The sequence below is a fragment of the Danio aesculapii genome, chromosome 4 (assembly GCF_903798145.1).
Source record: "Danio aesculapii chromosome 4, fDanAes4.1, whole genome shotgun sequence".
Lineage (NCBI taxonomy): Eukaryota > Metazoa > Chordata > Actinopteri > Cypriniformes > Danionidae > Danio > Danio aesculapii.
The window spans coordinates 47,747,033-47,761,845 of NC_079438.1; the positions used below are offsets into that span (position 1 = coordinate 47,747,033).

Below are 14,813 nucleotides of genomic sequence, written 5' to 3' on the forward strand. Positions count from 1 at the left end.
GTTTGAGAAAATTGTTAATATTTGCTTTATTTTATAAAGCTCTGATAACATTACATTTCATTTTCTTTTGGCTTTATTCATCAGGGGTCACCACAGTGGAATGAACCGCCAACTCATCCAGCATGTTTTACACAGCGGATGCCCTTCCAGCTGCAACCCAGTACTAGGAAACATCCATACGCACTCATTCACAAACATACACTACGGCCAATTTAGTTTATTCGATTCACCTGTACCACTGTCTCTAGACTGTGGGGGAAACCCACGGCAACACGGGGGGGGGGACATAACTCCACACAGAAACGGCAACTGGTCCAGCTGGGACTCGTACCAGCGACCTTCTTGCTGTGAGGCGACAGTGCTAGCCACTGAGCCACCGCGTCGCCCCAGTCTTATAACATTTATTTCAAATTCCAAATACAAATACTCTCATTTAAAGACTGCTCAGAATAATAACAAATGTTTTCATTTTTTGTGCTAGAAAATCAGGGCAATTTCACCAAATATTGTTTTCTTATATATATATATATATATATATATATATATATATATATATATATATATATATATATATATATATATATATATATATATATATATATATAAGAAATCTTTTATTTTTATTTTTTGAGCACTGATCCCATTCTGCTTGCCATTTGTTAAAAATGTAAGCAGGAAAACTAAAAGAAATAGGACTTTCTCTAGAAGAAAAACAGTAATATAGTACAATAATATAGTAATATATTTTCTTATTTATTTTTTTTATTGAGAAACTTTTAGTTTTAAAAGGCACTACATAAAATAAACTATTATTATTATACAATTTATTTTATTTTAATAATTCTTGGTCATTTCAAAGACCTTCACATGACTGATTTGGCTGGATCTTATGCCACTAATTAACTACAGTTATTGCTTTGTTAAACATCACTCAGAGAATATCTGAAAAAGATTAAAAAAAGGAATGCTAATAATTTTGTCTTTAACTGTTTTAGAGGCCTAAAACAGATGTAAAACACTTAATTAAGAATAATAAATAAATACATTTTTGTCAATTTTGCGCACAAAATACGCTCATATGTGTTTAGTCTTACATGAAACGGCTTCCAGTTAACGGTTAATAAAGACAGATTTTTATAAGGTTTTTTCCCCACACAGAAACAAGTGTTATACGCCACCTTTGATGCTTAAGTGCTGATATAAGTAATATTTGTTATATATTTGTAATAATTTAAGTTTTTTGTGCATTTGAGGTAAACAAAAAAAAGAAGTTTTCCACAGTGTCTGCACACCTTCATCTGTATAAGAGGTAACTGACAATACGATTGGGAATATCCAGTTTTGCCACCACATCTTCAGCTTTGGTGCCCAGGACGGTCCTCAGAGTGATACGGCAGAGCTGTTGCAGAGAAAGAGGATAACCTGCAGAAAAACACAAGATCATGCAGCATTTAAATCAGAAACACTATTATTCATTAACACAGAATCAGGTTTCAAACATCACAAGTAAATGATTCAATTCAATTCAAGTTTATTTGTATAGAATAATGTATTACTGCATTACAATCCAAATCAGAAAAGATAAGGTTATTAGTTACCATAACTTTATTAGCTACTACTAACTTATTAACTAGTAACTGATTAGTTTTAATAGTTAAAGTTATTATATTTAAACATAGTTAACCTGCAGTTATATAGTATGTATAGTAAGTACATTTGTGTATTAAGTGTATGTGTTGGGCCTCGTCATTTTGTGTGGCCACGCTTTTACTGTCAAGTGCCATTTCTGATAATCCCGTGTATATTTTGACATTGTTTTTGGTTTCTATGGAAGGCAAACATGATAAAAGAGAGCGTTCCAGAAGATAAAACCATCTTGTTTGATTAAATTCAAGACCAGGACCTTCCGTCTTATCATTGGATACACACAACCTGAATGTTTGCCTTGTCATTTTCATTCTCTCCACTCTCTAAATACCATTACCGGAAAAATATTTACTTGCTCCAAGGCCACGGATTCTCATTAATGTGGTTTACATTCTGAAGAGGGGTACTGGATCGGGTCTTGAATATGTGTTTTGCGGATGAGACTTAGGACGGATTCCAGACCTACAGCTTGATTTTAATCTCATCATCATAAACTTCAGGTAATTGTTTTCAACATCACACACAAAACATCCTGAACTGCACCAAGGCAGCAGAGCCGGCTGTGGATCACTGCTGTGTCAGGTGTAAAATACAGCTAAAACACCACTAGAATCAGAACCTTTAACACCAACATAACATAATTCAATAGTAGGAACATTTGAAATCTTACCAGGAGAACGGAGAACATACTGAAGGAATGAACTAATGAACCACATGAACTAAACCTTGCTAAACTATTGATAAACCATGAGCACCACCTGCTGGACATTTTCCACTACTGTTATTTAAATGACTTGAGTCCAAAGTTTTTTTAGTTTGATGTAATTCATTTAAAGTGCATTTAGTTTTATGTAATTCAGCAAATTTATGAATTATGATTTTGTAAAAAAATAACTATAAATAGCTATACAAAAACTGTATTTCATATCTGTATTTTTAAAAGGAAATGTTCCATTATAACTATAAACTAGATTAATATGTTGTGTAAACTACTAATGACAATATTTTCAAATTATTACAATTCCAAATGATTATTTTGCATACAATAACAAAAAGGTGGCATGCTTTAAAACGTTTCCTTTAATTCGATAAAATAAATATCTATTTTAAAATTGTATTCTATCTTACAAAGTAATGAAAGTAAACCATAAAACATTTCTTATAGCAAATGTAACCCCTTTTTCAAAATACAATTACTTTTGAATTACTATTAGGGCAGCACAATATTGGAAAAATCTGACATTATTTTAGTTATTGGTATTTGGTATTTATTTAGTTTTTCTGTAATAAATATTGCAATATCAATACAATTTCACCAGATACCTTGAATACCTCTACTTGTGAAAAAAATCACTAATTTAGATTGGCTGGGTTGATTATGTAAGGGTGTAAATCATGTATAAAAAGTAAAATTGCAAGAAAAAATGCAATAGAACAAAGAAAAATGTAAAATAAACTTCTTTATGGTTTTCCGCAGAGTCAAGCAGTATTCAGATGCAGAAATCTTATAATGTAAAGTGAAATAACACTGTATAGTCTTCATTGTATTAATAATTCAGTAAAATTAATCTTCGTTAAAGTTACAAACGTTGTACGTTATTGTGCCCGAATGCTTTACACTTTCTTGAAATGCCTTTAAAACACATGCAAACGATTAAGTTTCACTCTGCTATGGTTATACTTTGCAATGACTCCACAAATCTCATGTATTCTCAATTGTTGATCAACTATAATCCCAACTTAACATTGCATATCCTGCGATGTGACTATTGCGGACACACACATTGCGATATCGATGCTGAAATAATATATTGTGCAGCCCTAATTACTATACTAGATTTCTAATAAATGTATAAACTAATTTTACACAAACACAGACAAACACATAATATTGCCTTGCACTATTATGTCTTTCTTTTCTAATTAATTCCTTTGAAACCTGTTTTAGCACGTAAGTTTTACTCCTTGTGTTGTTTTCTTATACTTGTATTTTATGTGTCTTTTATTCTTGTTTATTTAAAGCACTTTGAATTACCATTGTGTATGAAATGTGCTATGGAAATAAACTTGCCTTGCCTAATTGATTTGTAAGGCAAGGTTTTAATGTTGATGTGCACTCACTCTCATAGAGCTGAAGGCAGTGCGCTGAGGGTGTGTTTGGCCTTGTGTAGTCCACTGGCTTCCTGTCATATTTGTCTCGGGCGTAAATATTGGCACCAAATTCCACCAGCATCTCAATCATGTTCACATTGTTGGTCCTGGCGGCGTGATGTAAGGGCGTCTCATGAAGCCTAGTGGCATTAACGTGTACACCTGCACACAGACAAATGACAAAAAGACTACTCTTGTGTTCATTTATAAATGATTGGGTAACACTTTAGGTCACAATTCATGGTATTAAAGCATTAACTAACACTACTAGCTTAATAAAATACTAATTAGCTGTTTATTAATATTTAGTAAATATTGGGTTTAGGTATTGGGTAGCTTAGGGCTTTAGGTATTGGGTAGCTTAGGGCAATGTTTCCCAACCCTGTTCCTGAAGGCACACCAACAGTACATATTTTCAACCTCAAACACACCTGAATCAACTTATCATAACATCAGAAGAGACTCCAACACCTGAAGTTAATGGGTCAGAAAAGGGAGACATCCAAAATATGTACTGTTGGTGTGCCTCCAGGAACAGGGTTGGAAAACACTGGCTTAGGGATGTAGAATAAGATCATATTTTATAACTAATAATACACAGTTAATATCTTAATAATAGTCAAGTAATAAGACAGTAGTAAACAGCATGAATTTTGACCTAAAGTGTTACCAACGATTGAAATGCATTGCACCACTTTTCATGATTACAATGCTTCACTTTTAAGATTTCAGACATTCTCTGATGTTTACATGACTGAAGAATGACAATTTGTCAGTATGTAAATTCATAATCTGTATTTACCTGCATTTAATAGCACCTTGACACACTCGAGTTTTCGGTTGGCACACGCCACATGTAGAGGAGTACCATGGTAAAGGTCATATGCCTCCAGACTCGCACCTTTAGCAATCACTAACCTCACACAGTCTGCATTACCTGAAAAACACAGAATATTCCTACATTATGTGATGAATAGAAACAACTAATTATTTTTCTCAAGAAAGTTTAGCAAAGTAAATCTATAAATGTATAAAATACTGCTGCATATTTTGTAATATTAACAGGTCAATTTTAAATTTAATTGTATTTTTTTATATTTTTTTTATCTGATATTTGATAATTATATTTTTAAATAAAACATAAACAAACCATAGGAATTATGAAAGGTCAATAAAACAATTACTACATAATTTAGGAAAATGTATGTATTTAGCATTTGAGGGAAATGCATTATCATTTATGCATTAGAAGTAATATATGTATATATATATATATATATATATATATATATATATATATATATATATATATATATTATACATATACATATATTACCTATATATTTTTTTTTCATCTAAATAATTATTACATTATGAATAAATATAAAATACTCAATATATATTGTAGATAATAATGTAATAGTACATACATTCTAATAGGTATTTATGTAAAATTACATAAATAATAAGCTCAATAAAGCATATTGTAAAACTTATTTTAAATATGTTTTTAGCAAATAAATTGTTAAATTAAACATAATTCTTAAACCATACATGTATAAAAATATTTGACAGATTCTGTACTACTTTAATAATAATATAAAAGAAATATAAAAGAAAAAAACACAACGTAAAAATGATTTGGAACTTTGTAATAATTATGTATTATATATAATTATTACAAATCCTGTATTTGCCAGAAATGTCAGCAAAACCTAATATGTTTTCATTTTATAATTTGAAAACTATAATTCTTAAAAATACACTAATACAATTCTCCACCAGACCTCCCATGCAGGCCTCATGAAGAGGTGAAGTGGTCCGCGAGGTGAGGGTTGGGTTGACTTTTGCTCCATAATCCAGAAGCAGCCTCACACACTCAAAGTTCCCGATGGAGCAGGCTTCACACAGCGGAGTGCTGCCATCCACATTTCTTGCATCAACCTGCAACACAAACCCAAAGAATCCACTTTAAAGGAGCACTCCACTTTTTTTGGCTCATTCTACAGCTCCCTAAGTGTTAAACAGTACAGTTATACCATTGTTGGATCGATTCAGACGATCTCTGGGTCTGGCAGAAGCATGTTTAGCTTAGCATAGATCATTGAATCATTGAACCATTAGCATCTCGTTAAAAAAAAAAGTTTTTTTAATAAATTTTTAAAGTTTGACTCTTCTGTAGTTACATTGTGTACTAAGACTGGCGAAAAAAAGCAAAGTTCCCTGATTATTATGCCGAAGTGAGAATATAGTTCCTAGCCACATTGACAACAACTTTTCATTTTTCGTCAGTCTTAGTATATGATGTTACTACAGAAGAGTCAAGCTTTGAATAATAAATTGTCATTTGTTGAGCAAGATGCTAATGGTCTAATCTGATTCAATGATTTATGCTAAGCTAAGCTAAAAGTGTTACCATCGACCCAGAGATCAGCTGAATGGATTCAAAATTAATAACTATTTAGCTCTAGGGGAGTTGTAAAATGAGCCTATTTCCAAAAAAAAGTGAAGTGTTCCTTTAAAGTTAATGTCAGTATCACACTTGTGCTGTCTGAATCCTTTTTGAGAATAGTACATGTGTGATCGTTTGTTACCTGAGCTCCTGCATCCAGCAGAAGTCTCACACACTGCGTCTGTCCGCGAGCAGCTGCTTCATGAAGAGGAGTGATGGAGTCCACAGCCACGATATTCACTGAAGCTCCGCTCGAAATCAAATCCTGCAGCATCGACACCTCACCCTCATAAGCAGCCTTGTGGACCTCTGTTCTCTCGGCCCAGAAACCTAAAGCACACATACAAACACCATTACCACAAGAGAATATTTAACTGCATTACTGATGAATGATACACTGCTGTAATACTATTTTTAGATTATGAGGTAAAACTTAATGGTTAAGGATCAATATATAAGCTAGGTATGTAAAGACGACATTTAAATGTTAATTTGAATACAATTTTATTTAACTTAAGTAAAATGTAATAAATAGTAAAGTATGTGTGCAATAAATTGACAATATATTTTGCTGCCTTTTTATAAAACCAGTTATATCCAATCAAGATTGTCATCACTTAACATCTTAGGTATAAGAAACATAACACATTTCAAATTAAAAAAAGGTGCTGCAAAAATGATTATACATTCAACTAAATCTAATATTTTCTATAGCCGCCCTGATTTTTCCTGTTAATTAGTTTTATGTTATGTTTCCTCCTAACACATTCATGGTGTTCGTTTGCTTATGTATATACATGTATATATTTATAATCTTCCCTCAAACTACAACCGAATAAGCTGCATTGAGGATATATATTATGAATTTATACCATAAGTAATGGCCTCACTGTTATTAAATGTAATTTTATTGTCTTGCTCACAGTATAGACCATTTCAATGTGGTGATGCCATTGATCCATGAATATTTCCTGCTTGTTGTCAAACTTTTAATAACTTTAACAAGAGGCAATTCAATCATATCTCAACGTTAAAACAGCTGTAATAACGTTATTTATCAATATGTGGATCTATTAGGATTCTTGGAAGCTATGGAAATTAAAAATATAAAGCAGGAAATAGGACCATTGTTATTGTTTAACTTACATCCCCCAAAATGGTCTATAGTTGACGTCATAATAAAGAACAATCCCAGCAAGCATTTTTGTCTAATTGATGTCTAATAGACGTCTAAACAAAAACTAAAACAAGGCTAAATTTGGGCTGTCAGTGAAAATCTAATAGACGTCTAAGAATAGGCCATTAGACTAGTCATTAAATAAACAGAAATGAATAACTACACTTATAAAGTCTGTCTATTTGACGACTGGTCTAGTTTTGGGCTATTTTTAGACGTCTGTTAGATGACAGCCAAAGTTTAGCCTTGTTTTAGCAAAACTGTCTACATATAGATGTCTATTAAAAACAAAATTGTTTGCTGGGATATTATGTAAAATATAATAATATGTTTACAAACGGGACACCACGCCGATGAATGACATTGCGGCGACACGCTTTTCTCGTGGACTTACCGATGTCACCAAAAAAATAGGGTCGTGCTGTTTTCACTTCCATCCCTGTTTAGGTAAACTGACAGGCAGTACAATTTAAACTTAAGACTGTCAGCTAGCTAGCTAATTAAAGCAGGAATTCTGCTTGTGTTTAGAAACGCGGCAAATGCATCACGTGACCTGCTCTGTTTTGGTACTGCTCATGACGTTTGTCCTTGACGCGCTTGACTGTACATGCTGGGAGTTGTAGTTTATAGCGAATGAATGAGACATAAATAAATAATAGTGCATGAGATCCAGAGTCAGATACGTTTTTTCAATTCCAATATCAATATTTAATGCATAACAGACATTTTATAGAGGTTGCTAGTTAAAATATCACAAAAAGTTCTAAATATGTCTGAAAAGTCAGTTTATATTTGATCTCTACAAATCTAATGTGCTTTTAGGGCCTCTCAGTTGATAACTATGAGAGGCATTACAACATATATTTATTAACAAATATAATAAGACAATGTGACACACTCAGTAGAAGTATTATTTATACAAACAAGTACACTTACTTCTTAGGACAATATACATCTATTGAAACTGTAGACCTATATTTTTCTGGATATGTTAGATGTGGGTTAAATGTTAATATGTGTTCATTCATTTTCTTTTTGGCTTAGTCCCTTTATTAATCAGGGGTTGCCACAGTGGAATGAACCGCCAATATGTGTTGTACTATATCAAATCAAATCACTTTTATTGTCACATCATCAGCAAATACAATGACAGTACAAAATACAGACAGTGCAAATACAACGACATACAACAGCACACTACCAAAAAACAGGACAATGTAAAATTGGCAGTGTTGACAGCAATGTGTACAATGAATAGGTGCACACATAGCAGTATTGTTTTTATATAATGCATTCTATAACATTTAGCAAATAAAATTATTAAATTAAATCAAAATAACAGCAGCTTTATTCAATTGTTAGATGCAAAATTAAGACTCCACAAAACGTAATGCATTAAATTAGTCTATTCAGAACTGATCTATGATTTAAACATGAGGTAATCAATGATGCGCTGTGAAATGTCCAGTTTGGGGATCAGCTCCATTGCTCTGGTGCCCACCATAGTCCTCATGATGATACGGCACAGCTGCTGCAGAGACAGCGGGTTACCTACAAAAATAATAATAAAATAAAAATACAGTAAACAGTGAAGGACACTGTGAGATTTCTCATAAGATATAGCACATACACAACTTCAACATACTCTCATATTGCAGTAGACAAAGATTAGTAGGAGAGTCTGGCTTTGTGTAGTCTCTGGGTATATGATCCAAGTTATCACTTATGTTGACATCTCCACCGAACTCCACCAGCAGCTCCACCAGATCCTCTCTCTCCGCTCTGGCCGCATGATGCAGTGCCGTCTCATGGAACTTTGTGGCATTCACTTTTGCACCTTTGAAAAAACAAAATATAGATATTAATGCAGAATAAGGGTGACACGGTGGCTCAGTGGTTAGCACTGTCGCCTCACAGCAAGAAGGTCGCTGGTTCGAGTCCCGGCTGGCCCAGTTGGCATTTCTGTGTGGAGTTTGCATGTTCTCCCTGTGTTCGTGGGGGTTTTCCAGTTTCCCCTACAGTCTAAAGCAGGGGTCACCAAACTTGTTCCTGGAGGGCAGGTGTCCTGCAGATTTTAGCTCCAACCCTAATCAAACACACCTGAACAAGCTAATCAAGGTCTTACTAGGTATACTCGAAACATCCAGGCAGGTGTGTTGAGGCAAGCTGGAGCTAAACCCTGCAGGGACACCGGCCCTCCAGGACCGAGATTGGTGACCCCTGGTCTAAAGACATGCGCTATAGGTGAATTGAATAAGCTAAATTGGCGTATGTGTGGCGTATTAGTGTATGTGTGTGAATGGGAGAGTGTGTGGGTATTGGGTTGCAGCTGAAAGGGCATCCGCTGCGTAAAACATATGCTGGATAGGTTGGCTGCTCATTCCGCTGTGGCGACTCTGGATTAATAAAGGGACTAAGCTGAAAAGAAAATGAATGAATACAGAATTAGCGTCGTCACAATACTGGAATTTATAATGTGATATGATAGCTTAAAAATATTGATTCTAAATACCATTTCTGATATCACAGAAAACATTGCATTGCCACAGATTTAATCTAAATGACAATATTTATGCATGTCTTCATTTGGAAGAGTGATAAATGGACAAAGTCAAACTGTGGTAAGAGAGACTAACTTAAAATCCATACTTTCTGACAACCCGATGCATAATGATTATATAATAATAGTGTGTTATGACCCTGGTCTAGGGCGTCAAGAAAGTAACATGAAACATTCGACAAATAAAATATCTTTTTAGGATCGTATTTTCCTTGTTTTCTTCTTTAAACACCCAAAAATAAAGCCAATACCTTGGAGAGGAACCACAGGAAATAAACAAAAAGTACCACCTAACTATCACCCAAATGAAACTACTGTAAATAAAGCTAACAAAACAACAGAAATAAAAATGCAATACTTCACTTACTCCTTTACTATAAAAAAACAGGAGAAACTATTTACGAAAAGAGAAGTGTGGGGTTCAACCTCTTCTGCTTCTCACAGTCTATATATACAGTATTCTATAGTCTTTGGTGTAGAGTGTTTACAATTCAAAACAAATGGTTTGTTCTTACATTAAGAAAGTGTCTCACCTGCATTGAGCAGCAACAGGGCACAATCGAAATGAGCTTTAGCACAGGCAGCATGTAAGGGTGTCCCAAAGTAAATGTCAAAGGCCTCCAGCAGCGCTCCCTTGGCTATCATCAGCTTCACACAGTCTGGGTTTCCTGCATAGAGATGTACTTTTGATGAAAATATAAACCGCATAAAAACAGTGTTGATGCAAACCTTGTAAAGTGTCACTCGTATGCAGGCCTCGTGGAGGGGGGAAGCTGTGAGGGCGGTCAGGGAAGGGTTGACCGATGCTCCGTGATCCACCAGCAGCTTTACACTTTCTATACTGCCAGCAGCACAAGCGTGGCACAGAGGAGTGCTGCCATGGATGGTGCGTACATCCACCTGCGCACACACAAATCTTTAATTATTTCTTCTATTAAATCTTTTACTACAGTCTTTTATTATCATATATAGCTCATTTGTATTACTCTAAATGTATCTGCCACAATAAAGAAGACTTGGCATTTGTAGAACATGTTTATTAATTCCAAAAACGCTATAGGTTTTCATATGCATAAAAACAAACGCTCATAAAGCCACAATTAAACACAGTTTGGCTTAAAAATGTAATATTGGAACATTTTTAAAGAAATTTTTTTATTATTATTGGTTTTTATTATGAATCACATTTTGTTTTTCATGAGATCTTGTTGTATTCAGACATAACAATAATCAAGAAATATCAAGTCTGTCAAAAAGTAAAAAAAAAAAAAAAAAAAACACTTTCTCTAAAGGAAACTGGATTTTTAATAACTGTATTAATAATATTATTTTTATATTTTATCATCAACTTCCCAAAATAGACCTGTTGTAAGCTCTGAGGTTAATCAACTGTATGTGCTTAAACTGAACTCATCAGTTCACATTAATTAACCTTCAGTTAAATTGTTTTACATTTATATATTTCTTCACTTTAAATGTTGTGATTCAGCTTGTAGCTGGTTGGATTAGCTCATATCTTAATATTCCTTTGGGGAAAACACTTCTGAAACCAAGCATTTAAAAAAGTGAGAAATAAAAATATTTCGAAACGCCCAAGTGCAAGATCAATTTGGTCTTGTCCATTTCCCCCTAAATAAATTGTGTGTGTGTGTGTATGTATATATATATATATATATATATATATATATATATATATATATATATATATATGTACACTTCAAAACTTTTCGACAGATCAGTGTAACCACAATAACTATGGACTGAAAGTCACAAAAGTATAGTTTTAAGTATTAAATCAAGATCCCATGTAGGTTCCTAATTTCATGTTGTTCTGGACTGGAAACGCACCTGAGCTCCAGCCTCCAGCAGTATTTTAACGCAGTTCGGATGGGCTTGGATGCAGGCATCATGCAGAGGTGTGAAGTTATCCACAGAGACGATATTAACTGATGCTCCTGCCTCTATCAGCCGCTGTAGCTGCAGAGCGCGACCCAGAGACGCAGCCTCATGTACCGGCGTACGGTCTGCCCAGTGACCTAATACATACAGCTCATGGTCATTTATAAGTGTTATGGCGATTATAAGTTCACAATCTATTAAATAGTAATGTTAAGCACTGGGTATGAGTGTGTTGTGCACGAGAAGCAATGTTATAGAATAAATACTCACCGATGTCACCATAATACGTTGATCTGGCAGAGGTCAGTTCCATAATTTAATACATTTAAGTGAAATCTAATATAGATCACTCGTACAGCAAACAAACAACATGCTGACAAGGTAAATGTATGCTATATTTAGAGAAGACGCTTGTGTGCTGTTATGACTTGCGACACTTCAGACTAAATACGGCAAACACGGAAGGGATTATGGGAGACGTAGTTCCTCCACACTACCAGCATATAATGAAATTGAACATCAAACATTACTTATAACAACGTTCCCACTCTTTTATGGACTTTTAAACCACTAATAACTTGAAATCTTTTGTAATTCACACCCCAGCATATATACAGTGTGCAACATTTGAATTGGATCAAAAAATGTCAATAAGACAAGAATAGATGTAGTTCAATAGTTTTAGGACTACTTAAATGAAAGGTTGTTATTAACTTCAAGTGTTGACTACTGTATACAGTGGTATTTTACCTTTGATTTCATTTCTGTACTTCATTGGACTTTCCAAAAATCCATAAAAAGGAAATTGTCCAATTAAGGGCTGAACAATATATCAAGACCATGAAAGTCTTTCCTGTACTTAACATTTCACATTAAAACGTCATGATGATGTTTTGAATGTGTCATTTCAAAATGTAAACCATTTTAAAGTCATGTCCAAAGAACTTTAATACAATTAGTTGATTTCAATACTGGTAATATACAATTGCGGTTTCTGGAGTATTGATACAATGCATTATTTGTTATAGTTTGTGTATAAGATTTAAGATTTGCTTTGATGTTTTGTTTAGTTTTTGAAAGCAGCACAGTAAAATAGTTGAAATAACGCCATAAACTTTAAATTCAAGCACTTTCAAAGACTTATATTTACTTATATTTATATTTGTTTAAGTACTTTCCAGGCCTCGAATTCATGTCTGAGACTCAAGTACTTACAAGAAGTGTGGGAACCCTGTTATAAAGTGTAATAAGACTTTCTTATGCATTTATTACAAAGTTTAAACATATTTAATCATGCTGGAAATTTGAAAAAAAGTTCAATTGAAATTAAAAGTTCAATTTACTGTCATTGTCTTCTAAAAAAAAAAAATAAATAAATAATGTAAATATGTAAGTAAGCAGGTTTTGGAGTATAATATAGCATCATATATTTGGTAAATAACAGTGGTGTAAAGTAACAAATTACCAATTCAAATTACTGTAATTGGGTAGTGTTTCTCAGGAATTGTAATTCACCAAGTAGTGAAGATGTGTGATAGAAATGTGTACTTTTAACTTTCCCGTGAATATTTTTAGTGCTGTATCGGTACTTTAAACCTGCAGTCACTACCTTATATTTTTGTGTCTATGGGGATTAGAAAAATCAGTCCTTTGATTCCTATCCAATCAAATCACATGATAATGAACTCCCTCAAGACATGGGTGATTTATAATTGGAGCAAACTGTTTGGAAGCATTAAAAGTCTCCAAAATCTTTGCATGCATTGACCCAGACTACAATTCAGTAAATTTTCATGACCTAATGTTTCATGTAATGTCTACGTATACATGGTAAATAATAAGAAAAACAGTGCATGTTCAAAGTTATTACAGCATATAACATGCAACAACCTATTTAGTTTAAATGATTCTTTATATCCATGTAAAATTTATTTAGATAATGTTCACACAGCATTAATAATGTGAGAGCATGTGTTTGACCATGGACACAAAAGAAGTAAAGACAACTAACCTATATTTAATTATACAGACATTTGTTAAACTAATTTCCATGACTTTTCCAAAACTTTGTGGGTTTTTTAGTTTTTCCAGGCCTGGAAAATGCCATGTCAAAATTCCATGACTTTTCCAGGATTTTCATGACCGTATAAACCCTGCTGAGAAAATGACAGTTTACTGTATGATGACCGAAATGGCCTTAAACACCCAGCAGGAACAAGGCTACAACATGACGCCAGATTGACGTTGTATCCCAACGTTGTGGGGAAGTTGCATTTTGTTCGAAAAGGAAAATTTGGTTGACGTCAGAACCCAACGTCAAGTCGACCTCAATGTCCAACGTTTAACCTAAAACCAACCAAATATCAAATGTCTAATACGTTACCACTATGCCGTCTATCAGACATTGGATTTTGGTTGCCATACCTGATGAATAAATGTCAGTATTTGATGTCAATACAAGGTTGGTTTAAGATGTTTGCTTGATGTTGGATTTTGGTCACTTTCTAACACAACCTAAAATCAACCAAATATCAACGTCATTTGACGACAAAATAACGTTGTCCTTAGATGTTGGCTAGACATTGAATTTTGGTCACCTGACATCACAGCCTAAATCGAACATCTTATGACATTTTGTGCTTGCTGGCCAATAACTAAATGCACTACAGAATGTTACGTTTACACACATCCACAAATGACATGTAAATGCATCAGCTTTTTAACAGCGTAATACTTTCTACTCTTGTGTACTTTTGAAATATCTACTTTTTACTCATACTTTGAGTAATATTTACAACGGATACTTTTACTGTACTTGCACTACATTTTTAGGCAGGTAATGGTACTTTTACTCGAGTAGGATTTTTCAGTACTCTTTCCACCACTGGTAAATACTGTAAAAAATAAAAATAAAAACACAAAGTCAG

General features: G+C 33.7%; 2 protein-coding genes across 3 annotated transcripts; both read right to left on the reverse strand.

The window, feature by feature from the left end:
- Positions 1–794: 794 nt before the first annotated feature.
- Positions 795–7,974, reverse strand: asb13a.2 (ankyrin repeat and SOCS box containing 13a, tandem duplicate 2). Its single transcript, XM_056455096.1, has 6 exons — positions 7,822–7,974; positions 6,393–6,580; positions 5,586–5,742; positions 4,601–4,735; positions 3,769–3,960; positions 795–1,422 (listed from the first exon to the last, which is right to left on the reverse strand). The coding sequence occupies exons 1-6, from the start codon at positions 7,862–7,864 to the stop codon at positions 1,295–1,297; spliced, it is 843 nt and encodes a 280-aa protein (XP_056311071.1). The 5' UTR covers positions 7,865–7,974; the 3' UTR covers positions 795–1,294.
- A 506-nt stretch (positions 7,975–8,480) lies between these two features.
- On the reverse strand, positions 8,481–12,354 carry asb13a.1 (ankyrin repeat and SOCS box containing 13a, tandem duplicate 1). 2 transcript variants are annotated; one of them, XM_056455098.1, is made up of 6 exons: positions 12,157–12,350; positions 11,836–12,023; positions 10,731–10,887; positions 10,521–10,655; positions 9,073–9,264; positions 8,499–8,978 (listed from the first exon to the last, which is right to left on the reverse strand). In XM_056455098.1, the coding sequence occupies exons 1-6, from the start codon at positions 12,197–12,199 to the stop codon at positions 8,848–8,850; spliced, it is 846 nt and encodes a 281-aa protein (XP_056311073.1). In that variant the 5' UTR covers positions 12,200–12,350; the 3' UTR covers positions 8,499–8,847. The 2 variants fall into 2 exon arrangements, with proteins under 2 accessions (XP_056311072.1, XP_056311073.1); XM_056455097.1 differs by having other exon boundaries at positions 8,481–8,978; positions 10,521–10,887; positions 12,157–12,354.
- Between the last annotated feature and the right edge of the window lie 2,459 nt (positions 12,355–14,813).

What these genes read in the sequence shown, in the direction of transcription:
- asb13a.1 (XM_056455097.1), bottom strand. Translation starts at nt 12,199, where the DNA reads ATGGAACTGACCTCTGCCAGATCAACGTATTATGGTGACATCG. An exon ending in AACGTATTATGGTGACATCG is followed by an intron (nt 12,024 to 12,156) that starts GTGAGTATTTAT and finishes TGTATGTATTAG; the next exon opens with GTCACTGGGCAGACCGTACG. An exon ending in CCTGTTGCTGCTCAATGCAG is followed by an intron (nt 9,265 to 10,520) that starts GTGAGACACTTT and finishes GTTTTTTCAAAG; the next exon opens with GTGCAAAAGTGAATGCCACA.
- asb13a.2 (XM_056455096.1), bottom strand. Translation starts at nt 7,864, where the DNA reads ATGGAAGTGAAAACAGCACGACCCTATTTTTTTGGTGACATCG. An exon ending in TCATGAGGCCTGCATGGGAG is followed by an intron (nt 4,736 to 5,585) that starts GTCTGGTGGAGA and finishes TGTGTTTTTCAG; the next exon opens with GTAATGCAGACTGTGTGAGG. An exon ending in CTGCCTTCAGCTCTATGAGA is followed by an intron (nt 1,423 to 3,768) that starts GTGAGTGCACAT and finishes GTTTTTCTGCAG; the next exon opens with GTTATCCTCTTTCTCTGCAA.